At 39.0% G+C, this 26,135-nt stretch overlaps 1 protein-coding gene across 2 annotated transcripts in view; it reads right to left on the reverse strand.

Moving 5' to 3' along the window:
- Positions 1 to 26,135, reverse strand: part of ESR2 (estrogen receptor 2) — a 43,947-nt gene that overhangs the window by 12,905 nt on the left and 4,907 nt on the right. Inside the window, exons 1-4 of one of the 2 annotated variants that reach the window (XM_057416137.1) lie at positions 22,238 to 22,371; positions 18,417 to 18,889; positions 12,149 to 12,324; positions 9,328 to 9,444 (exon numbers count right to left, since the gene is read on the reverse strand). In XM_057416137.1, the coding sequence (XP_057272120.1) occupies positions 9,328 to 9,444; positions 12,149 to 12,324; positions 18,417 to 18,889; positions 22,238 to 22,240 (769 nt within the window). In that variant the 5' untranslated portion in view covers positions 22,241 to 22,371. Of the gene's footprint in view, positions 1 to 9,327; positions 9,445 to 12,148; positions 12,325 to 18,416; positions 18,890 to 22,237; positions 22,372 to 26,135 lie in introns of those variants that run through there. The other variant, XM_057416138.1, reaches the window with a different exon arrangement.

Below are 26,135 nucleotides of genomic sequence, written 5' to 3' on the forward strand. Positions count from 1 at the left end.
ACTCACTGAGATGCAACCCATTTTTTCCCTACATCCCATTAAGACAGCAGGAGTTTCCCCAAAGCTAATTCAGATCTACAACTGGAAAGAGCAAGCCCCCTGTTTGGAGGGCTCTGCATGCAGAATGCTATTTGTGTTGCAAGGATCCCTTTAAATTATTGGACTTAATTTGTTGTTCATTCTATCAATACCAAACATTCTCCAGTTCTCAGTCAGTGTTATTGGTAGGATCACTGTTACCTGTTCTTGCATAGATGCCATGGAAAGAGTCTAAAAGCATCTCCACAAACATGGTATGGGTATTTACTAAAACACTCAGCCATGGCTTCTGCTTCACTCACCCCTTCAGCATATTATATAACAAGGACTATGTTCACTGATTTACAGATAATTCTTGGCAGTAACTAATGCACCATAGATTGTACCGTATTGAAAACCAGGATATTTAAAAATATTAAGTTACTGAAGAGATCCTTCAACTCGAATCTTTCAGCACTTAATATGTCTAATATCACAGCTGAATTGTCCTCTAAATCTTTCAGAAGTTAATTTTTTGTGCTGGTCATCAACACTTTTACTGACATATGATACTCAGAAGTTGAATTTTCATAGATATTAAAATGCCTATGCTAACATAAATCTATACTACATCAACATTTATTATTGCACGCATAGAGACTAATGGAGTCTCTATGCACAGTAAGCTCCTCCATTTGGTTTCAATTCCACAATAAATTTGACTAAACCATCCTTTTTGCTACTGCTACTACTTTGACATTATTATATTTATGAACTCTTTCCAATGTATTGCCTGAAGACTTCATGCCCTGGTCACAAACTGGTTCTTCTTCAATAGGGTATGTAACTAAAGGCTTCATAAAGCTTGAGGACAAAGAAGTAAAGGAATGATGAAGATAGAAGAATCCTAAGAACTTGTAATCAGTGACAAAAAACACACTGCCTAGGCTACTTTCAGGGCTATCAAGGGAGAATGTTCAGCCTATGGTCTGGGCACAACACCCTGCAGACAAGTCAACAGCAAAGGCTTTTCAGTTCACCTGGAGAGGCCAGGTACTTCAAGCCACCTACTAGAAAGACCAGAGGACCTGGGTGTCAACTTCTGGTAGGGCAGTAGGTTTGGACCATGCTGCCATGGACCTGTTTTTGCATGTGTATGTGCATGTGTGCTCATGCATACAGGAGAGTTTGCACCTGGAAGAACAGAGGGTCCAGAGGCCAGCTACTGGATAACACTGACTTTCTAAAGCCACTTACTGGAGGGATCTATAGTACATGTGTGTTTCTGTGGCCATTTGTGGGAGGGAAGGGCTGAATACCAGCAACTGGGGTGAGGCTGCAGTCCCAGAGGCCATCAGCTGAGGAGATACTGAGATCCACCGGCCAACTACTTGACAGAGTGTCTAAACCCAGGTACTGAAAGGATTCATACTGTATGAATGCATGTCTTTTACACTGCTTACTTGCACGAGTACTGTATTTTCTATCTCTGCTGGTGCATGTGGCTGACTGCGGATACAGGTATTGTGTGTATATGTGCCTAATAACAGTACACACTCAGACTCACTACTTGTGGACATGGGAATGTGGCAGTCTCCCTTGTCAAGCTACTGGATTCAGTGATTCCTACCGTTCTTCATCCATAGCCACCATGTATTGTCTAAATTCCATCCAGGCAATGCAATTCTGGCTGTGGGTTTCAATTAGCAAAGAGATTCAAACATAAGCCAAATTAAAAATAAATTAAAAAAAAAAAATTCAGATGCTGAAATTAGTGACAAGGCTTTGTCTTGCTAAATAAGATTCTGGGTGAATGCAGCCTCTCAGTGGTGGAGGTTCCTCAGATGAAGTGGCTTTCCAGTTCATAATCATGGCTTGTCTTCAGCTATCAAGCACCATTTGAGCAACCCGTGAAAGGGGTGAGATGCAAAGGCCAGCTGGGTACAGCCTGAAGGCATTGAAAAGAATAGATAAGGATGCACTTTAAGGATGTGGAACTCTCAACTGCATATTGCTATCATTCTCACTTGCTGCATGTTTAGTAAACCATTTCTGATGGAAAAGAGAACAGAATGACCACTACAGAAGTTCTCAATATCACAGAACACCCTCTACCTGGAAATGCAAGAGACTGAAGACAAATAGGCAATGCTGGTCCAATAAACAGTCCTCAGTCATGGCGGAATCCAAGTGTAAGAAGGCATTTGAAACTGGAAGCATTATCAGCTGGAAGTCCAGCTTGAAAGTCTGCACAATTTGGGGCAAGGACGGTTTTGCATCCTTAAACGGAATATGGATAGGATAAAATGGGTTGAGTACAGACAGGATATTTGCACAAATAATGGATTGAAGGAAAACAATCAGTGATTTGCAGAACCAAATGCTTGGCCAAATGACATCTAGTTGCCAGAGCAGGTGAACTGTACTTATGGAAAGATACAACATATCAGCAAAGACAATCAGAACTTGAGACATGTTATGGTATATTCATGAAATCAGACTTGATGATGATACTCCAAAGAAAAAAAAAAAAGGATAGCTGGAGAACTGTGCCAGTCACACAGCAATTTCTTCAACCATTTGTCTGGGCAAATCCTTTTCTTCTTTAGAGAGTCAAAAGACAGCAAGACATAGACTAATTTCTACAAAGACGCTTGGACAATATAGCGCATGTTTCAATAAGCCTCAGAGAACTCTGCGCTAAGCCTCATTTTGGACTAATGCACCAAGGTCAAGAGGAAAATCTTGAAGTGCTTTGTCAGCTTTAGAAAAACAGAATGGCACATTGGGCTGCCGACTCTTCTGAAGTCATGTCATGCATGAAAGTACGTAAATATTTTCCACCAGGGAAGACAAAGAGGAAAGGTCGACAGTGAGCTAAGCAACTGGAACAAAGTACAACTCTGAAGAGATGAGGAAATACCTAGATATCAGGGTGCTCTCTCTACAGAGATCCATAGCTCTGATTTCCATATGAATGTTTATTGTAGAGACAGTAACCACCAGTAGGCATCCAAACTAATGCAAGAAGAAACCCCGCACATTGTTTCTACTATTGAGAAAGCAGAAGAACATTGAAAATGGGCACCTCGAAGGACAGAACAAGAAAAATAGCACAGAGGAACTAAAAGCCGTAGGCAGTACAGAAGAGAAATTTTCTTGGGCTATCAAAAAATACCAACTGCTCCACAATAGACATAGTTTTCAGCTAGGGACCATATCTACAATTATAAAGTCAGAAAAAATACTGGTTTAAGAGGGAATTAGGGTGAGGAGGAGATGCCTGATGACACAAGGAAGAAATTCCAGTGGTTTGGATATACCTGCCAGAAGCAATGTGTGGTCAAGCAAGCACTTGCAACCAGATCACTGACCCTAGTTCAGTTCCTTGCACTGAAATGAACCAAGCACAGTCTTGTGGGCTCCTCATCCTCTGATCACCTGTCCTTAGCTCTCCTATACTGTCACCCCGACTTCTGTGGCATGGAAAATATCAGGTCTTTGGTGGCAACACTCGAATTATCCTTTCTAATTCACTATTGTAAAGATTTTTAATAACATTCTGTAACCCATCCAAGATATAAACACACAGGTGTGTTTATATTATATATACATATATATATAAACATATACATACACACACACATATATATACATACATATAAACAGGTGTGTTTCTATACTCTTGTGTGTATATAAACGCACAGGTAAGTGACCAGGTACTTTAACAAAGACCAAAGAAAGAAAAAGAAAGAAATATTTGTTTAAATTAAAAAATAATAGTCCGATATCCTGTTCTGATACAATCTTGTACAATTTTCATCCACACAGCTGCACTCCATCCTCTGTCTTAATATAATTCAGTCAGGTTGTGATATTTACTGATAGTATTAAAGCTCTCAGTAGCTGTGAAGGGTTCTTACTGGGAAATAGCAATCACCTTTAAATTACTTTAGGTTATTTAACTAAATCAGACTTTGTATACAGCCAGTACTTATTACAATAAAAATGCTTTATTTAAAATGTAAAAAGTTTCTATAATCACAACTCCAGTGTAGAAGCCAAACCAGGAGTGTTATGACATTTCTGCATAAAAAACTTGTTAGTAAAAAAATATAGCTGGTGATGAAAAAAAGGGGAGGAAAGAAAACCCAACAAAACCAAATTCTGAATTATTATTTGCAATTTTTAATCAGCATATATTGTCAAAGCAGGTGAAGGCTGATTCACTGAGCAGGGCATAAAATTACTTTGTCGTTAATTAAGAGATATCACTTATTTCTACAGTAAAATTCATTCTGCTTGTATTTTTAAAAAGTGCATTGTAAGATTACGCAGCTATGAAAACAATATTTAAGGTTGCTAATTGCTTGTCAATTAAGACATCAGAAAGTAGCAGCCTTTCCAATTGACACACATTTTAACAACAGAAAGAAACTTCAGTACTTCCTAATCAAATCCAAAATTTAGGTGGGACCCAGAAATCTTACATGTATGTCTGTTAGCATCCAAGAGGTATGTTTAAGTGCTTATAAAACTATATATCATAAATAATTATAGGCCAGCTTTATGTTTGGCTTAACCAGACACAGAGATGGGGATCAATCTGCGTAAAGTCATGGCATTAAAATACATAGAGCTTCCCAGATAAGGGACTATCCCTGACTTCACCACAAATCCCCCAACTGTATTTAATAGCTAATATTCATTCATATAAAGGTAATTCAGGCAACTGCAGAAATTCACAAGATGATAAAATTCCTCCTCCTTCCTACAGCATTCTCCTTATTTAGATCTATTATTTACACAAGAAAATAGCTGTATTCAGATGAGAACGCTGCGCCAAGGGCAAGACCTCAAACTACAGCATCATAGACCACATGGGTATACGATCACAGGAAGATAGGAAATAAGACAAACTGAAAAAGAAGTCATTAAAATGAGCCTGTTCACTTACCCATGAACAAGCCACAACAAGTATTATTGGCAGTGAAACACGCTATTTTTAAAGCAACTCCTGCTTTACAAATTCTTTGAAAATGGCAAATGCTGTCTGTTATGGTTGGTAGTTACAAGTTGCTCTTGATATTGATCTTGGTCCCTGGCAACTGCTAATGTAACTAACCAGTTCAGCAGCAACTGCAGGTTCTACCACTGAATATATTATAATAAGTTTTGCAAGTGTTTGAGCTTAAAACTCACTCAAGTATACATTAGTAAATCATTATCACTCCAGTCTCCCTTGAAAGCAAATGCAAATCTGGTGAGTACACCTGTATTCACAGAGCAGACCTGCTGACAAAGAAGCTGCCATCTGCCATACACACACAAGAACACGAGCTGAAATTCCAGTAATATCTATAATAGCTAAAATATAATTAACACATCTTATGTCCAACAAATGACATGAAATATTTTTGCCCCACTTACATTCTGTATGAAAAATAATTATAGCATTCCAAAGTGCTCTCTGGAAACTGCACACAGTAGCCACACACAGGACATAAAAAGAGCCAACTCCTGAACCATATCAGCCCACGGAGAGTTGTGGTTTCCTTTCTGCAAACTTGTTGAATAATGCCACTATTCAAGGGCAGCACCACTCCATCACTTCTTAGTATGCCCCCTCAACCTCCTCACTTGGGGCAGAGAGGGGACAGAAAGGAAGAACTTTTGGGGCATTTTCAGTATGTTGAGACCTGGCACCTGGGAGAAAAGGAGTGGGATGGAGTGGAGGAATAAAAGGTAACCTTAGGAACTCCTTATGGAGGAAGGTCTATTTGAGCCTCAGGAACCAAAAAAAAGAAAAGCACAAGTATAGCTGCTCCCAGAGTGGCTAAAGCTAAGTGATGAAGTAACTCCCCTCTTCTTTATTACCTTTGGCAAACAGCCTATAGTCCATTTCAGCTGCTCAGGTAAACACCAGAAAACTCCAAGAGAAGATCAATTTTATCCCAGTCCGGTTTATTTGAGTTTGCTGGGAAGTTTACTGCAGTATTTCTGTTTTCCTTGTTCCTGTTGACAGTGCCTTGCAATTATTTTTCTACCATTTCTGGTAGTCCTAGTGCCAAAATCTGGCAGTAGTGTTCTTGATTGGAACAGCGCACAACACAGACTTCCTACAGTGAAATTGGCAGCTGCAGTGTCCAAGCCCCTCACAGTGCTTTTGGCAATGATGGTATATTTTGTAAGAAAATTCATTATCATATTGATACAAAGAACCCCCAGCTGGCTTCCACTGAAATATACGTGGCTTCTTGGGTTGATTCTCAACATTTATGAATGTTATGACATCCAAGAGAACTTCAGACCAGGAAACTCCAAAGCCACATTTGCCTACTGTCTCCTCCTCTTTTAAAAATGGCATGTACTGCATAATCACATTTACACACAGAAATGTATGCTATTCACACACAGTTTTTTTTCTCAAGGTGTCTATTGATAAGATGCAAAATAAGGACTAAAAGATTTGATCCAAATAGCACAGAATTTTTATGGAGAGCTTTCATAAACTACAAAGCAGTAATTGAGGTTCTTTTATCACTTCTGTTGGACAAGAAGTCTCCACTGAGCAAAAAACGCACTTACAAACCATTCTACCTTATTCACGGTTTTAGCAGATGTGAGCCAATGTATTCACTAAGTGACCTAGAAAAGGAGCAGAGATGGGGGAAAAACCTCCATTAAAAAGAAAACATACTCTTTTACAGCTTTCTACAATGAAAAATTGGCATTAAAGCATGGCTCTAACAAGACAAAATTTGAAAGATAATCACTGTGGTCTGCAGGAAATAGCAATTACATTTTATGCAAGAAATACAGTCTTAAAATCTGTCTAGTTTAAATGGCTGTCACAATGTGTCCATGCATCAGCATTACTCACAGACGCCACTTAACTGATGAGGCAGCTCAGAAAATTCTGACTAATTTTTATATTCAGTTTTCTGAAATTAAACTGTTTAGGTTTTCAAATAAAATTCTCAGGAGTCTCAAATTTCACTGCTACTACTTAGAAAAATTATTTTTTAAATAAAATTCCTCTTAACAGTTTCAAAGTATCATTTTTGGTCTGGCACAGTCATTAATGCCCTACAACATTCATTATTGTAGGAAAATATGCTTAGGAATATGTGACAAGATTAAAAAGAACACAGGCTAAGACATAAGTACATATTGTTATTTATTACTTGTAATACCATAGTGCTTATGAGATCTAATCACAAACCAGGACTTTCTGGACAATTAGAAAGAAAGTATTAGCTTAAGGAAAGCATTGGTGAGGACCACCGTATAATATCATACTGGAATCAATCTTTGCAAAATCTCTCCAACTCTAGAACTGGGGCTTGATAAAAAGCCCTGTTCAAAAAACTTTGAATAAAATATCAGATCAAAAAGATCTGATCAAAAAAAAAGACAGTAACACCATTCAAAAAGTAAGGTTTCAAAAGGAGTCTCATTTGCAAGTGTAAGGTTTTACTTTCTGGAGACCAGACAGCAAAGGTAACTGAGACCATAATAATGAAAAACATCCATAATTTTGAGATGCATCATCAGTGCAGAAGAAGAAAGGAGCTTCATATAGCAAGAACTAGATGACTTGAGCAACAGAAACTAGATGTACTTCACAAGTACAAAAATAATACAAGGAACAATGAAATTGTAGCTTTAAGCTGGGAGTTATCAACTAGAAATGAACTGAGAAGCTGAAATCAACCATGAACAAGGCAGATAGGATCCTGGGTTGTAAGGAGGGAAAAGCTCCCATGGTAAGAGATACTAGTGCTACTACTGTGAAGGGAGTTCACAGAAATACTGTCCAGGGTTCTGATCATCCAAGTGAAAAATGGATTAATTCTGGGGCAGACAGGGACAAGTTACCCTGATGACTTTCAGATACTTTCCTATTTTGCAAAAAGAGGAGACTTCTTGGTTTATGAAGCATAATAAAACAAAGATTATGAGGGGATGTGATGTAGACCATAAACACAACCAGACCGTTAACAATAAGGAGGAGCTACAGGACAATGTTGCCACAAGAACAAATGGGCATTAATTGTCCATCAATAATGGAGGCTGTAATTCTAAAGAATTCTCCTAATAAAAGAAATAATATTCTGCAAACAGCCTTCAGATCAAAGCAGTGGGAGGACTAAAACAGTGCTTAGCCTTGAAATAGAAATAGGTATCTACATTAAATGGGATGAATAAGATGCATGCCTGCAAATCACAGCAGACCAAGCACAAGGCCCTTCTTCTTTTCACTCCAGTGTTCCTATATAATGTTTTCCCAGCCTATTTCTATCATGTACATTGGAGAATCTGTAAGAACCAACAGACCTTGGCTGCGAAAGTATATTAGATATTGAAATATCTTAAAGTTACTTTCTTCTTAAAAGTAACCTTTAAAATATAATCTGTAAATGTGCAACTACATTGAAGTCACGTTACTGCAAGTACAAGACAGGAAGAGAAAAGGTTGGATAATTCTGAATGGTGCAGTAACAAAGAATGTTTGCTCACTACTTCTTTTGATAGAAGAGCTGCGTGGCATCATCTGAAAATAGCTTGTTGTAAAAAAGAACAGAGTACCCACTGCCTTCCCCTCACTGCCCCACCAAGCCCCATAAAGAAGCCTGGCAAGCAAGGATCTGGTTCTTCACATGACAGGTGGTCAAGCTGCTGTGGGATATTGTAGATGATAAGACTTCATAGGACTAAAAAGAGGGACAATGGAAAAGTTGCCATTCTCTTAATATATTAAGACACCTACAAGAAACCTCTTCTAAACCAGAAGTCCTCAACTTCTGGGAGCTGAGATGTCAGCAGTAGTTTCACACAGGTGCTAGTCTCATTCTTAACGCTCTTCCCAAAGCCACTGTTGAAGCAGAATACTGGGTTAATTAACTACTGCTTTGATGGGGCACTGCTTTATATTCAGCCAGCAGAGCATAGTACAGGCTCATCTACCCCATATTAGAAAGGATTTCAGTCTGATTTGAGGCTTAGGCAGCAGCTAGTCTTGGGTTCCCATTCTGCAAAACACAGCGTGGAAGTAAACTGCCTTCAGAGAGCTCTGCAGAGGTACTATGGTTTTCATGTGTCCAACCTACACCTTACGTCTTCCCACAGGTTTTCTTCTGAAAATGAAAATCTTTTGCATTAAGAATTGGTACACTTCTTCCTATAAAACCAGCTTAAACCTTGCTTTAATTGCCTGTTGGGCCTTTTTAGGATTCCAAGTAAAAGAAAAAGGAAAAAAAAAAAGCCAGCAAAACCAAGCAATCAACACAGACATGCAAAACTCACCACACTTCATCATTCCCACTTCATAACATTTCCGTAGCCGACACGCCTGGCAGCTTTTGCGCCTGTTTTTATCTATCGTGCACTGATTGGTAGCTGGGCAGATGTAATCATTATGTCCTGCAGAAGAGGAAGAGGAGTAAATTTAACATCTCCAACAGTCTCTGTGTCATTTCCCAAACCAGGACCTTCTTGGTTTTAAGCATCACAGCTTCTTCACATGCATCTATCTAAGCTCCACTAATATAACTGATGAAAAAATGTACGTTTTCTTTTACCTAAAACATCGATCTGTGGCCTCAAAAAGTAACCAGGCACATACACCAGTTTTCAGTGATGACTGTTAGACAACTAAGCACCTTCTAATACCAATTCATTTATGAAAGTGAGACATACACTCTTGTGGAAAGTTGCTCCCAACCTCCAACTTCTTACTGGGACTGATACAGGTGGTAGATAGTAAATTATTTTTTCCTCAGCAGAGTTGAAAACAGCAGTCAGGGCACACAGCTCTAGTCCTGCAAAGCTTTAGGTAAACTCCAGCTCTATTTAACTGCACTCTCTGACTTGGTGAGTTCCAGGAATGAAGAAGCCTTTGGAGGATTGACTCTGGATCAAAGTTAATTTAAAAAGCAGCTCAAGATAGAAAGAAGACTAGTTTAAAATGACTTGTACTGATTTGTACAAAGAAAAGCACAAGCAGAAGGTATAACTTATAGATAATCTGGACAAGTGTTTCTCTTACTATTACTAGTTTCCACTACAGCCTCTTCTGTTCTCTTCTCCTTTTCTCCCACCTCATGTCACCCCTACCCAAATTCCTTTACGTTATTGTATTTCATTAATCAGTAATCTGGTCCCAAAGTTTTATTACTGTAAACTGGGAGGTGCGCTAGGTGTAAATACAGTCAAATAACCTCCTGCCAAATACTGCAAAGGATGAAAAAAATATTCACACATTTAGAGTTCTTACTTCTCTCAGCTTGTGGGTTTTAAAGTTATTTTTTCAAGCTTTAAGAACAGATTAGGCAAAGATAGCATTACTAGAGGCTTTTTTTTTACTTGATGGAAGTCCAAGAGTTCATGTCCCCAAGAGTAACTGTTTAACTGAACCATTGTGACTATTTCTTTGCAAAATTAAAATAATTTTAACCTTGAATTTTTGAACTGGCAATTTTAAAAAGATCAGGTTACAGTTTGTCCCATTTCTTACTGGCAGATATGACTGAAAAACAAATTACTGTTTATCACTCTTCACACAACATGCGGGGTAAAGGAAGAAGAAGCTTTCTGTTGCACTATAACCCAAGCACACAGGAGTATAAATTGGTCTAAATCTCCTGTGACCTTGGGATAATTCAGCCTGCAGGAAGATGTTCAGGAATGTGGGACAAATACACTACAGTACAAACTTGGGCAAGCAGAGGAGACCACACACAGTTGCTCAGTCATACCATGTAATTTTAATTAGATACTGGCCCAATGTTTTGGTCTATAAGTAGGCCCAGAAGATTTTTGGTTTTATAAGCACTACCCCTCATAACAACAGCTACAACCGAGTGCTTGCTAGTGTTTTATGCCAAGAACTTACTTTCATTTACTTGAATTACAAGCAAACGTTACCTGACAGAGGACATGAAGATGTACAAAGGGCCGCAATGGGTACCTTGTTCATGGCCAAAGCACATGTGAGCAACCCAGAGCAAGCAAATAATTTTCCTGACAGAAAACACTCTGAGATCAAATTCATTTGTGACAAATGGAAGACAAAGTTCTCTTCAATTATTTTAGAAATCGAAAGTACCTGCACTAGTGTATAGAAGTTGTTATTCATCCATGCAGAACTTGCACAATAAATTGAAAAGCCAAACAAGTTTTGAATTAAAATTGATACTAATGGTGACACCAACTCTGCCATATTGAGCCGAAACCCAAAAAACCTCAAGATTGCTAAAGGCTTTGTGTGCAGAAGAGGAAAGGAACATTATAAACTGAAAAATGACAGGATTTGCTGTTAGTATCGGCATGTAGTATCCAGTGTCAATCCAAGTAAGTTTCCACCAACAGACGCCAAGCGAGGCCAAATAACATGTTAACTAGAGCTATGGTTCAAGAAATGAAGAGGTCCAAAGCTCCAATACAGTGCATAAATCATTGCCCATAGGCTATGATCACAAACATGGAGACCTACATTTACTTCATACTGCAGCCACTCAACAAATTTGAACTAAATACCAAATACTTAAGGATTAAAACCCTGAGGTACAAATCTTGGAGAGATCTGGCAGTGGAAGAAATCCTGCAGTGTAGGCTCTCAGGGGTGGAGGGCTGAGAAATAACAAAAATCATTTTTGTACCTAATAGTTGCTCCACATATTTTTATATCCTACATGTTGTGTAGGTATCATGTGCTATGACTCAACAGCTCCAGGCAACACGCTCTAGTCAGGAATAGCTCCTGTCTAGCAAAGACTCCAGATATTTACCTACTCTGTGTTTATTATAAAAAATTCACAATTACTGTATCTACTCTGGGACACAAACCGCAATCAGATTCACAGGTTTGCAGTGCCATCCCACTGAGGCTTTTGCTGCAGGACCTTCCCATGCTGTGTTTTCCACCTCTTCTCTAAAGAAATCAGTTGCTCACTTTGTAATGTTTCTTGATAACAGCCAAAAGATAAGTTATTTAAATCATGTGTTGCTCTGTTTTTCAGCTTGCAGCACCACATGCCAGGATTTTTGGTCAACTCATTACTAGATCAACCACTGCAACCCTGAAACAACATTTTTGAGCGAAGTTATCAAAAACTGATAGTCCTACCTTGAATACTTCTTTTAAAGAATGCTTTGCAGCCTTCACATGACCAGACCCCATAGTGGTATCCTGAAGCATAGTCACTGCAGACTGCACAGAAGTGGGCATCCCGTTTTGAGCCAGGAGTATTTGCAACTGGGCTTGTACAGTCATTGCCATTAGTTTTTCTTTTCAACGTTTCTCTGACAGAAAAAAAAAAAATCTGTTACAAAAGAGGAAAAAATTAATCTACATTGCAAATAGTATCATTATTCTCCATTGTCGTCTATTCTCCCTTTATAAAGTCTTCTTATTACTGAACACAGGATAGTGTTTCACAGGATAAGCCTTTTTCTGCTATGGTTATTTAAAGCATAAAGTCTGATTCCCAGAGCTTTCAATGTTGAGAAACTATGAAGTTTTAAAATACTTACAGGCATGAAACTGGACTGCTGATGTGTTATTCACATGAACTCTGGGAAAAAAGGAATTTGCAAACCAAGTGGACTTTGCCTTTGGGAAGCTTTGCATAAAGTGTGAACTCAGACAGCTCAGTCAGACATGATAAAGGCTACCACAGGCAGAGGAGCAATTGCTCTGTACTGTTTGCAAGGCAAAATTCTAGATGGAGCAATACACACATAACCAGTTTCAAGTATGTCATCCTTTAAATGAGGCTTTGTTCATTCAATGAGATGCTGGAGACAAATATCTTGAGATGTGAATCTCAGGCTACAAGATGAAGTCACAATGTTAGATAAAGCTTTCTGTTCAAAGTGACAACCCACACTGATCACCCTAATGCCAAGTAAAAGGTAGTCTGAATACAAGAAGAATGGAAAAACACAATTAATAAAATACTTTCATACATCAAAAGAAAAAATGCTCCATATAAATTAGTAATACATATGCATTCTTAAAGTGTGCAAATAGCTACAACTTAATGGAACTATTCTTAGCAACTGGATTAAAATTAGAACAGGATAGACACATGAAATAACAGCCAATTCCTGACAACAAGATCCTGTAAAAAAACAACAGAGGAAAGGAACTTAGATTACCAGTGGAGAGGTTTTTATTTATAGGAAGCACATCCACTGTACTTTTTTATCAGGGCCTCATTTTCTTGGTGGTTTTGGCATGTTTTACCTTTGCAGAACCATAGCATTATTGGTTGGAAAAGACATTTAAGATCATAAAATCCAATAGTAAATGGTTCCAAGACAAAGAGAAAATAGTGTCATATGCAAATGCACAGTAGCAGTTTGACAAAAGAAACCTGAGAATCAATTTTTTGGTATAAACTTAAACACAGAGGCAGAAGTTAGAAACTCTAGAATTTTTCGCATCCCAACTTCCAGATGGTTTATGAAAGAGAAGAAATGTAAGTTTGGATAAGACAGCAGGGAGCATGGTTTATGACTTCTAAAGCACATTGCCAAGGCAGAAGAAACCTATTCACTAACAAGAGCAAGTTTAAACAGAGCAGTAGAAACACGCTGAAAATGCTATCAAAGAGACTTTAACTAACATAGACTTTGTGCTGGATTCATGAGAGAAGATAAGGACAAACACACCCATGTGCCAAATAAATATCACCAAGTTTATAAGTATTTGAGGAGAATGTGCTCGATTTCCTAGTAGAAAGTCTGGAAAAGAAGAAAGGTGGTTCTCTGAGCAAATTCCAAACAGAAAAAATATGGTATTTGTTGTTTCATTAAGTTACTGCAAGCTTTTAAATAATGTTCCTTCATGTTCCCCGTCTTTGACTACACACAGAGCCCTGTTAATGGATTGTTGAATCACTAATTATTTTCCCTTCTGCCATGCTAGGAAGACTAGTGTGGGGAACTCCCCTTAGAATAAAGGGACTGTATCACACACACCTAATATGCTGTTAATGCAAGGAGGAAAAAGCATTGTTATTCCTTTCTGTTTTCCTGTATTTGGAAGAAAAAGTAATTCGGCATTTCACACTAGCAAATGAGGTATGTTTTTAAGCTCTGCTTGGAAATCATGATCCAACCATGAGAGCCAGAAAATCAAAATTATCTAGAGAGTACCTCAGCGACTGATTGATATGCTGTAGAGAGCAATGATTATTGCCACTGTTAAAGCATCAAGATGTTATGGATGAAAATAAAGAAAAAGCACACACTGCAACATCTCACTGAGGAGTGTTGCTTTCCACCTTCCAGTCATGACAATTGTTTTAAAAACACTTTTTCTTTCCCTGCCTAAAAGTTTAACGACAGTCACCCTGCACATATGCAAGCTGTGTGACTTCCACAGGTTATGGCACACAGCTTGCACACAAAGCAACAATCTGGAGTGAATTCCTCCTGCAGGCCAAACGAGCATCAAATCTACTCATCTCTGATAGCTGCAGCAGCACAGCAGGAGGTTCAAACCCAGTCATTTTGTTACTGTTGTCTTTATGGGCAACAGAACTAGGAAATAGATGAGAGCTTTAAGGTACACATTCTTTACCCTAGGAAGTGTACAATCAAACAGTGTATCCACACAACAGAGAACCGGAGCAGGTTAGAGATCAATTCCCTGGGAGGTGCTCCTGGGACTGGCACACTCCAGCATGCTCAGGAGATGACTGAATTGCCAGGTCCTCCAGAATAACTGGCCGTAGCTGGCTGGATGCCCACAAAGCTCCTGCGCCAAAGGATGCAGGGCAATGGGGGATGTTCCCTGGCTGCTTCCGAGGAACCACATACGTTTGCTTTATACCTCCTAATACTCCTTTCTATTTTATGATCATGGTTTCTATATAGAGATGTTACATTTCCATAAAAACAATAAAGAATTTTTTTAAAGTAACAGGTCAGTGATTTCCTACTAGTCATCAACAGTGGCAGGATGATTACCCTAAAGGAGAAGGGATTAGCAAGACCATTTATGTTATTCAGTATCTATCATGTCTCCTGATTACCTCTAGCTTTGCCACGTGTTTTGTGCGTGCCATACCTGGAAAACTTGAACATAAATCCAACATATTATTAAAAATGGAAAAGGATGACAAGGATTTGACCCAGAAAGTAGCTACATTTGCTCACGGCATTTGTTGTCTGCCAGTTTTTTAAAAAACTTAAACTACTCTATAGTATAAAACGAAAGAGAGAAAGAAAAACAAAAACAAACAACCAAACCACTGAGAAAAAACATTTCTAACTTAAAAATTTCTCATTCAGTGCCTGAAGATAATCCAATCTCATACCAGCCAAAGCTGTAGGACTGAAGAAGGCTTTTCCCTTCTCCCAGAATGTGTCAGATGATAGGTAAAAACAGCTGAAGAATACTTTTCAGTCTTTATCTTCCTCGTTTTCTAGAGACTCCCCCCAGTATAACTTCTAGAATTGTTAATACCACACAACTGTCAGTATTTATCTCTCCAAAGCACAAGTTCTGCTATGCTCCAAACATTATTATGCTGAAAATCAGGACATAGATATCTCAAAATTAAGAGACATTTTTCCTTAATCTCTGTAACTATTCCACTATAAAAGAGATGCCAATCCATCACCTCAAAGACACTTCAAGATACTTTCAACTGCTTCTACAGAATGAACACAATTTAAAAAAAGAGGCATAAGAGAATAACACAAATAATTATGGCTTCAGACCAAAGTTTAAGCAAAATAAAATATGAGTGCATAGGGAACAAGACAAAGTTATTAAATAATTCTAAGTAAGCACGTATTACTAGCCTATGTACCCAAACCCCTTTACTTACACACTGTAGCTGCAATTGATCAGAAGCACAAGAAAAATAATAGGAAAAAAGAACAAATTAAGTTCCAGAAATATCACACCAGCAACTTCATTAAAGTTTCCTAATGCTTTTTAGAAAGCAATCTTTCTTTTCATTTTGAATATAAACTTTTGATTTCTTTAATTAAAACCTTTTGTTTAGAGGACGAAGGCAGAAATAAATTTCAGTGTAATTATGTTTTAAAGTAGTCTGTCACATTCCTTTTATCTTCATGACTATTTTTATAAGAAATACAATTCATTTTTCTGAACTATTGGTGCAAAGTAACACTACACTGTATAACATTTGCATTCACAAAGTTAAATACATTCCTTTTGAATTCATGTAATGCACCTATTTGTGAGAAGAGGAACCTGAATTCACAGCATTCCCTTATTTTAAGCTCATGTACAAGGAGATCCAAATTACACAGTGATCAGTTTTAGCAAAGTAGATCACATTAGTTTAGCTAACATTAACAGAATTTTACACCCAGGGAAAATACTCTCCACTCACTGTGAGACTCTTGCTTCATTTTGAAAGGTAAAATGAACTGTGTAACAGACTTAAATACGTAGCAATGCTTTCTTACTCATTTTTTAAACAAAATCCCTTTTCTCAAACTACAACACTTTAAAAATTACATTTTACAGCCTTAGTCTCTCCCTTCTCATAGAGCTATTCCTTTAAGTTTCAATCCCAAGAACCCTTCCTTTAAGGTATAACCTACAAATCTCTGGGGTCACAGTCATTGTTCCCGTGATAATAAATATAGTGTTCATGACATTAATTTAAGATGTCACCAAGGGATAAAGCAAAAGGAAACACAGGGTTTTTGGTTTTTTCTTTACAGCTTTATTTCAGAACAGATATCCCCAATAAGGGAAATACAGCTCTTGCTTTTTGTGTTTCCATGTCAAATTAATATTTTTTCTTTTTTTACAACTTCTGTACACACATGGGAGATGAAAATGCATCATGCTGAGACAAATGAAGCCCTGAGAAGGTCCAGCTCCCAAGCAACACAGTAGTTACTTGCTGCTGAACAACAAAGATCATTCATAGATCATTCCTAAATTTAGACTCTAGACTTCATCGATTTCTCCTCTTAGTTAGGTCAGCATCAGCTACAAGTGTAGTCCAGAAGGATCTTTACAATTGGCAGAAAACTTACTTAAGCTCCAGTGTGACAGGTTTGGCTTCCCTTCTGCCTATTCAGAGAGCACAGTGTAGAGCATCAGATGATGTGCTCTTGCTCCCGGGTTTTCCCAGCTGCTGTCCCACCATCCGGACTGCTTCAAACATTAACCTACCACAGCCTTCCCAGGGCTGACAAAGTTTTGACATATTAATGCAAGCAGGACGAGTGCGGATGTTAGCCCTGTTTGCATTAGACCTGCTAGGGGAATTCTTATGGAAGTGCTACCATAACGGCCCCTCCCAGTCCACATGCCTGCACTTCAAGCAGTTGCACTGCAGAACTGCCTGCTACTCTCTGCTGACTCCAAATACAGAATAGTCCAGTGACCAGGCTTAAGATATGTGCAGCCTACAAGTCAGAAGTAGAATAGATCTCACGCCTGAGCCCTGTGCAGACAATATAAAGCCCACCCGTTGCAGAAGGAAAGTGGGTAGTCACAAAAATAGCACCAATCTTTTATTACAAATTGAACTAAAACTGTTGCCAGAACGCACTATTTTTCATACTCACAATGACTGCTGAAGTTAAATAGGAGCCCTGAATAAACGCACAGCTGCTAAAACAGAAACAGCACCCCCAACACCCTGAGATTTTATCCATCCAATAGCTGTTGCGCCAATGAATAGAGTTCATCTATTGATGATCTACACATGGCTTATGGTTCGTAATATGAGTAAATGTGCAGAATGGGAACATGTTTTTGCAAATACATTTTCTTTACATCTTAAAAATTAGGCTATGAATCTGCTGTTCACAATGCCTTTATAAAGTCAGTTGAGAAGAGCAACAAGAAAGTGTCAGAATTTTTCAGTAGCAGTATCACTTTGAATGTGGTGCATGCTACTATGGGACTGTTAATACTAAAACCAAAATAAATCAAGAAAACATTTCCCTTGAATTGTAAGTTCATGAAAAGCCTTCAGAACTATTAGATGCAGTAAAAAAAAATCCAGATAAAATGAAATACAAACAACATTGCATGGAAAGGAAAAAAGAATGAATCTTTACTTCTTTCACTCAAAGGACTTCTTAATTTGCCAGAGCAAAAGTCATTTTTATATCACAAATTAGTACCTAGTTGTCTTGAACTTTTGTTTGGTGTGCAGTTGTCTAAGGAGCTATTGAAAAAAAAATAATCCAATTTCAGCAGTTACATGTAAAAAAGCCTACAAAACCCAGGTCTGATTTGGTATTTGGTGGAGGGTTTATTTTGTATTGTTTTTCAGAGAGACCAGCACAGAGAAGTCAAATGTAAAAAGAAAAGACTTAAAAGAACTAAAGAAACAGTAAATACTTTTCAGCAAAGTTTTAAGGAAGTGAGTAGCACTGACCTGGTCACAGGTAGAAGAGGCTCCATTGGTCTTGCTTCGCACCATGGACTCTTCGGTTGCTCTGCATACAGAAGCGATGACTGACAGTGTAGTGTCAGAGGGGAGCGATGGCTGGGAGCAGACCATAACACACTGGGGCTTGACGTTTGCCTTGTGGATGCAGTCTCCGAATCACCAAAATTGCTGGAAATGTTGTAATTCATCATAGCAGGACTGCAGAATGCCATTGCAGAATAGTCATGTCTGCTTTCCATGTAAGATGAGGGAATATAGACTGGACTGTGTTCTGCTGTCAGTGTGGGCTGATTACAACTGTAGGGAGCTGGAGAGACGATGCTAGCAGGTGAGATTTTAATTTCTGTCTTACTGCCTCCAATATCCTGAAGTGGCAGCAACTGAGAAAAATCCTTGTGAGAGGATGCACACAGGGACATTTTGAAGCAAGACTGAAGACTGCTGTTTAAATATTCATCCTAAGGTGGGAAGGTATAAAAATTTGAATTAAAAAGTAAGAAAGTACTGTATTAAGTCTTTTCTATAAAAGAAAAAAAAAGGAATCATTAAATGAGAAAATATAAAAAGATCCTGTTAAAACAGATTACATACCAAATGCACTAAAACAGTCAATGTGTACAAATTTACTACCTTTAAGAAAAAGAAAGCTTTCTAGAACTTCCTTAAAAATCAAGACTAAGAAGCATGTTAAGCTTAGACTCCCTTATAAAATGAAAACAAAACAAAATGAATCACTTGAAGTGTGAAACAAAGATGCAGGTGACAACTTGGATCTTAACACAAGTAGCTCATTACAACCAGGATAAAACTGCTCTATGTCAGAGGCAAAATTACCCTGTGATCCATAACTATGGGGTGAGTGCCCTAAGAAATCAATTCTCTTTATAAGAACTCATTACCTCCTGCTCTCACTACAAGTGTACTACTTCAGCCTTCCCTTTATCAACATGAACATATAACAGCAGATATTTTAAAAACACACAAACACACAAACACACCCCCATCTCCTTACAAACCCAGAATTCCACTGCACATGCCTCATCACAAAGGAGGAAGACATGTAACGGATGTCAGTAAGCAATGCAACTTCATCACTGAGAGGTCCCTGAATATGGCACCTCTGAACAGAGCCATTATAAATGCAGAAACTGCAAAATGCTGATTTCCAAAGCTGACAACACAGAACTTGCGCGATTTCACAAGGTCTGGAAGTTATATGATTTCCTGCCACTCTCCATCTGCATCTCAACTGCTCTCCATACTTCCTCCCATCTGAATCAGCTATCAAACCAGACACCTTAATCTGCTCACAGCAAATAATCTTTGCCAGATTTATGTACATCCAAATTATTTAAGGGAGAAAAAAACCAAAAATAAAAAGAAGAGCTGACAAAAAGCATGCTCCTAATACATAGCCCCTGTCTCGGAAGTGTTAGTTTTACAGTAGCATTTAAAAATATTTCTTATTTATTTTTCAGTAAGGGTTTCATCTGCAGTTCATTTCAGCTTTGAAGACAGACATGCAGCCCTCCCACAGCTTGCAATCCAAAACAATTCTTTTTCCAAAACAGAAAATTCCAGCCCCCAGAACTGATATTGTAGTGTACTTTTACAGATGGTAGTAAGATCTTAACAAGAAAAATCACAGGATAATTTAAAAGACACCCACAGCTTAGTTAATTCCAGAAGTGGCCAGTGTATTGATGCTAAATATTCTTACCTTTTTCCACCTCCCATGACCATAAAGCAAGATGAGGAAGATTAAACCACAGGTTTGCTGAAGTACCAGAAATCTCCCTGTCCCAAAAAAATTTTCAGCCAGATGCAATTCCTAGTATGCCATCTTGGGTCATTGACACATTTTTCTTCTCTAAGGCCAGGAGTGAGGGTAGAAGCATTAACAAAACATGTAAGAAATAGTATTTTTGAATAAAGTGTATAGTTTACTGTCCATCCTTCCTTCTTACTTTGCATTCTGTCGATGAAACTGAAGGTATCTATCTGTAGAAATAACCAGGAACACGCCTAAATCAGTTGAGGCACTTCAGACCCAGCTGCTGTTTTTTCCTTTGTGGGAAACAGGAAAACGAGATATCTCAGCAGCTGTTTATGTCCAGCAGTTGTTGGACTGGAACTCCAATGCAAAGGAGGAGAATTTGACCTCACTCCTCACACAATCTGCATGCTTCATTTGCTCCAGCCAGATGCTTCACTAAAAGAAACCAAGCATCTTTCAATTTTCACTGCAAAAAGCACTGAAAATCTCAAAGGTGCTTTCACTCCACCATAATGGTGGGGTAGCCCAAATAATTTTTAAGCAGCAAACAATGGAACTAAGAAATGATCCTAAAACTATTTTCAGTGGTTACTATGAATGGGCCCAGCGAGCAGAGCACACTGAATTCAAAATACATTTAAAGGTTCTGCATGGGTAAAGCTGTATACCATTTGCAGTCTTAGAGGTTGTGTGTATTGAAGTGCATGTGGACACTCTGCAGGAGCATCTGGAGTGTCCAGCAAGAGCTGACTGTGCCAACTGCATCCCTCGGCCCCCCTTGGAAGGGCACACAGTGCAGGGTAACCCCAAGCCCTTTGGAGGGAAGGACTAGAACAGGACATCTCTGTTCTAGTCAGCTAGAGACATTCCTGTGATACTACAACAGTTCTTGTGGCAGGCAACTGGTTGCATATTTTCCCTCAGACATTTGGAAATTGTATGCATGTAAGCTGTAGAAGCAGAGAGAACACAGAGCTGGTACTGCACAATCTTATAAACTGAAATCAGCAGGGATTTAGGTCATATTTTTCTATAGAGGTAATGCACTAGTGTGGTATGCAGGATAACTGTGTGTTTAGCAGGACATACTGTCTCCAAAGCGCTACATAAAGGATTTAGAAACATACACAGAAGTTACGAGAAGCAAGAGTAGAGTTTGTATTAGAGGGAGGAGTCGAGGTGAGCATGAAGTCAGTACAGCCTTCCTCAAAAACAGGCTGCTCATGCATGAGTTATTTACAAGAGAAGGGACCGTGGGTTCCAGGAGGTTAAAGAAAACTGTACTTATGGTCTTCAGCAGACTGCAATATAGTGAAAAAAATAACAGCATTATCTTAAGATAATTAACTTGGGTAGAAGAAATAGTTTAGCCCCAGTAGAGCATGGATCTTCATGAGATCAAGTTGTTCTCATTTCCTCATACCCACACAACGTAGCATGGGAAGCCCAGAGCCTCACAAGTAAAGTGAGACTGCTGAATTTATACAGTATTACTCAGAAGGTCCTAAAAATTGACTGATGGACTGTGAAGTTCTATGCCTTAAAGAAGGACTGCAGATTGAGGTAACTGGATCTTAATATTTAAGGCTCCTCCAACACCAATACCTCAGAAGAAAGCATAACCACATTTGAGCCAAGGATTACAATAAGTAGTGCAACAGGGTAATAAATGTGTTCCATCCTGATACACCGTCCTCATATTGTAAGCACCATTCATTAAACAGAAATTAACTTCTTCACAAAGTGAACTCCTGTCCCAACACCCTCTTTTTCTCTGAAGAAAGATTTTTTAAAAGCAAGATTCAACTGTAAAGATAAAACTATTTAGATCTACTCTATCAGCACTGCACTAGATCTGTAACAGACATAGAAACAGAACAGGTACCTGTTATCTTTATGCTACAGTCTTCTGGGAGTCTGCAAATGTTTCAATCCAATTAAGTCAGCTTGGCTTAGCGGGACACTCAACAACCAAAATGCCATTATTAAGTAAATAGCCATTCTGTCCAGTTCCTTGAGTAACACTTACCATTCACAAATCTAAGACACCATGGGCAGGGTTCACATCTGGCATAGGAAAAAACAGTTCCATTGGCTCTAGTACCCAGAGGCTGATACCACTATCCGTAAGGATGCAAGAAAAAGAAAAGTGATGTTATCAGTGTTCTCCACAACACAAAACAAAACAAAACAAAAAAACTTTGTCTTTAGGTCTGCATACTGAACTCAATGCATCTTGAGAGTCACCATACAAGACACACCAGATCAGACACAAGAGCTGGTTTAGATGTCATAGTCAAACAGACACATGGGTAAATAATTAAGCCATCTGACCTATTTGAACAAACTCAAAAGCTAGTTATTGCACATTACCTACACCAAGTATCTTTTTAAAAGCCTTGAATGAAATAACCAATTTAAGTTTTTTAATTTTGGAAAGGGGAAAAAATAGGTAGAGAGGGCAGGCTGCCATGTTTTAGAGCCTACTTGCAAATGTACAAATACAATAACTTTTCCTAGAGAAATGCAACACTGAAAAAAGAAAGAGAATGACGGATGTGCTCAGCACCCTTCCATCAAAATACACTACAACATGCTTAGAATTTTCTAGGCAAGTCATGTATTTGAGTAGACTTTTTTCCAATAGAGAATTAAGATGACCTATTCCTCTGTTAGGCTTAGATTAAAGTGCAATCGTTCTTCCTTTCATTTTAATATGCACTCTACTGCCCCATAGCCTAGGCCCGTCAGTCATCTTGTAAAGCATTCTATTAATATTCTGCTAAGTTACATTTTACACAACTCTTTGCAACAATGAACTGAATCATTTTCTCATTTGATCATTAAAGGAAAGTCATTCCTGATGCATAACATGGCACATGTGCTTCAAGTTTTGTGAAAAACTTATTACTCATTAAACACAGCAGTGCCACATACTGCCAACAGAAGGCATATAAGTAAACAAGTTTATTATTACCTGAGAAGGACTAGATGCAACAAATAGGGGACAGATAAGGAAGCAAAATGAAAACAAAGCTATCTGTCCAGACCTCAGATATTGTACTCATGCCAACAAAATGAATAGCCTGCTCTCAATGGTCAAAGGCAAAAAGACCTCTTCTCAGGAAAATGCATCAGGAGGAGGTTTTGGGGAGACCTTGGAGCCACTTTCCAGTACCTAAAGTGGCCTACAAGAAATCCAGAGAGGGGCTTTTTTCAAGAGCAAGTAGCAATGGGACAAGGCGGAATGGCTTTAAACTGGTAAAAGATAGATTTAGATTAGATATTAGGAAGAAATTCTTCACTGCAGGGGTGGCAAGACACTGGAACAGGTTGACCACAGAAGCTACGCATTCCCCATCCCTGGAAGCATTCAAGGCCAGGTTGGATGTGCCTTAAGGAAACCTGCTTTATTGGAAGGTGTCCCTGTCCGTGGCAGGGGGGTTGGAACCGGATGATTTTCAAGGTTCCTTCCAAGCCATTCTATGATTCTATGAAAATACTGCAGATTAAAAGCACACAGGCAAGAACACTTTGAAACAATTAAGCAAAATAAGCATCTCATTGGCCTGTCTTAGTCCTACTGAGGACACTGGCAACTTCTAGGTTATTTTAAACATTTATAAATATGTATCAGGGCTCAATACATGACATACACAGAGGTACCAAGGGAACTTGGTTTGTACCACCAGAGGAATACAAGGGGGCTCTAAGTGCAAGCAGAGTTAGAAAGACAACAAAGCCAGACTTTTCAGAAAAAGTGCACAAGCCAGGACAAGAGGTTACAGTCACAAGTCAGCACAAGGGACATTCCAGTGGATATATGAAAAAATTCTCGACAGTGGAAGTTAAGTACAGGAACAGGATGCCCAGAAAAGGCTGTGAAATCTCCATCTTTAGAGACAGTAAGAAAACCCCACTGGATCGAAAAAGGCCCTGAGCAACCTGATCTCTCTTTGAGCAGGATGCTGGAATACTTGCTCTCCAAATGTCCCTTCCCAACTTCCCACTACTGGAAATAATCATAACAGAGGAAATTCCATTTTACCTGTACTGGAAAGAATGAAGCATATCAAAGGGTCATGGACACTGGCCACCTTGTCAACTTTGTTCAAGAAGGTAAGAGCTGTGGGTTTTGTCAAAAGACAACCAGCTTTTAAAACTTGGTGGTACATTACAATAGCTGTCTTGCATATACTGTAATGGGATTAGTTCACTAGAAGGTAAGCCTAGCACTGGGGAAGATTTTTGATCTCAGTTCCAACTAGAGTTAAGATTGCAGAGATTGCAGTGGTCTCTATACTTTCAATTGGTAGACCCTTAAAATGCTATCAGATCTCAGAATGGATTTAAGCTAAGATTTGCATTTTTAGCTACGTTTCACAAACTTGGGATTCAGACAAATGGAAAGCCACTATCCTGCTAAAATACACAAACTCAAGCTGAGAAAATTCAGCTCCTTTACTCTCCATGTCATTACTTCAAAGTACAGCATGGACATGCAATATGTATTCAAACAAAAAGAATATTTGAATTTCAGTGCAAAAATTTTAGCATGCTCCATTAGAAAATAAATATTTATTACAACTATTACACAAGTAACAATTACAAGGATCTCAGGATTCTGTAATCATGCTTCAATCCACAGCAGTACCATGGCAGAAGCCAGGCTATAGAATATCCCCCTTGTCCAATAAAAACTTTCAATAATGAAGAAAGCATCTCCCTTTGATGCACGGAAGGGCAGGGATCCAGGAGGAATTGCCACCTTCAATCACTATTTCTCCCTTACTGACTGTACCCTAGGATAAGCATATGGGAGCCTTCCAGCCTTCTTCCACACCATTACTTTCTAGTCATTAGCAAAGCTTGTATTCATAGAATCATCACAGAATGGTTTGGGTCAGAAGGGACCTTAAAGATCATCTAGTTCTACCCACTAGAGCAGGTTGCTCAAAGCCCCATCCAACCTGGCCTTGAACACTTCCAGCGATGGGGCAGCCACAGCTTCTCAGGGCAACCTGCTCCAGCATCTCACCACCAGTGAAGAAATTCCTCCTAATATCTAATCTAAATCTATTATCTTCCAGTTTAAAGCCATTACCCCCTGTCTTATCTCTACAGGCCCTTGTAAAATATCCTTCTCTGGATTTCTTACAGGCTTTCTTTAGATACTGGAAGCTGGTCTAAGGTCTCCCTGGAGCCTTCTCCAGGTTGAACAACACCAGGTTGAACAACTCCCGCTCTCTCAGCCTTTCTTCGTAGGAGAGGTTCTTCAGCCCTCTTATCACCTTTGTGACCTTCCTCTGGACTTGCTCCAACAGGTCCATGTCTCTCTAATGTTGGGAGCCTCAGAGCTGAACACAATACTCCAGATTGGGTCTCATGACAGTGGGGTAGGGGGAAGAACCACCTCCCTCAACCTCCTCATCATCCTCCTTTTGATGCAGCCCAGCATACAGTTGGCTTTCTGGGATACCAGTGCACATCGACAGGTCATGTTGAGCTTCTGGTCAACCAACAGCCCCAAGTCCTTCTTCTCAGGGCTGTTCTCAAACCACTATCCACCCAGCCTCTATTTGTGCTTGGGATTGGCCTGGCCCAGGTGCAGGACCTTGCATTTGTCCTTGTGGAACTTCATGAAGTTCACATAGGCCCACCTCTCAAGCCTGTCAAGCTTCCTCTGGATGACATCCCTTCTTTCTAGAGTATCAACCACACCACACAGCTTGGTGTTATCCACAAACTTGCTGAGGCTGCACCCAGTCCCACTGTCCATGCCACTGACAAAGATGTGAAACAGCACTGATCCCAGTATTGACCTATGAAGGATACTATTTGCCAATCATATTGAGGGACACCTTTAGTTTGTATAACTGCTGAGAAACACAGTACCACACTCAATCATCTGCGACAAAAAAGGACAA

The sequence above is a fragment of the Pezoporus wallicus genome, unplaced genomic scaffold, assembly GCF_028554395.1.
Source record: "Pezoporus wallicus isolate ANWC-B61680 ecotype Strahan unplaced genomic scaffold, APGP_CSIRO_Pwel_v1 scaffold_2146, whole genome shotgun sequence".
In the NCBI taxonomy this organism is placed as follows: domain Eukaryota; kingdom Metazoa; phylum Chordata; class Aves; order Psittaciformes; family Psittacidae; genus Pezoporus; species Pezoporus wallicus.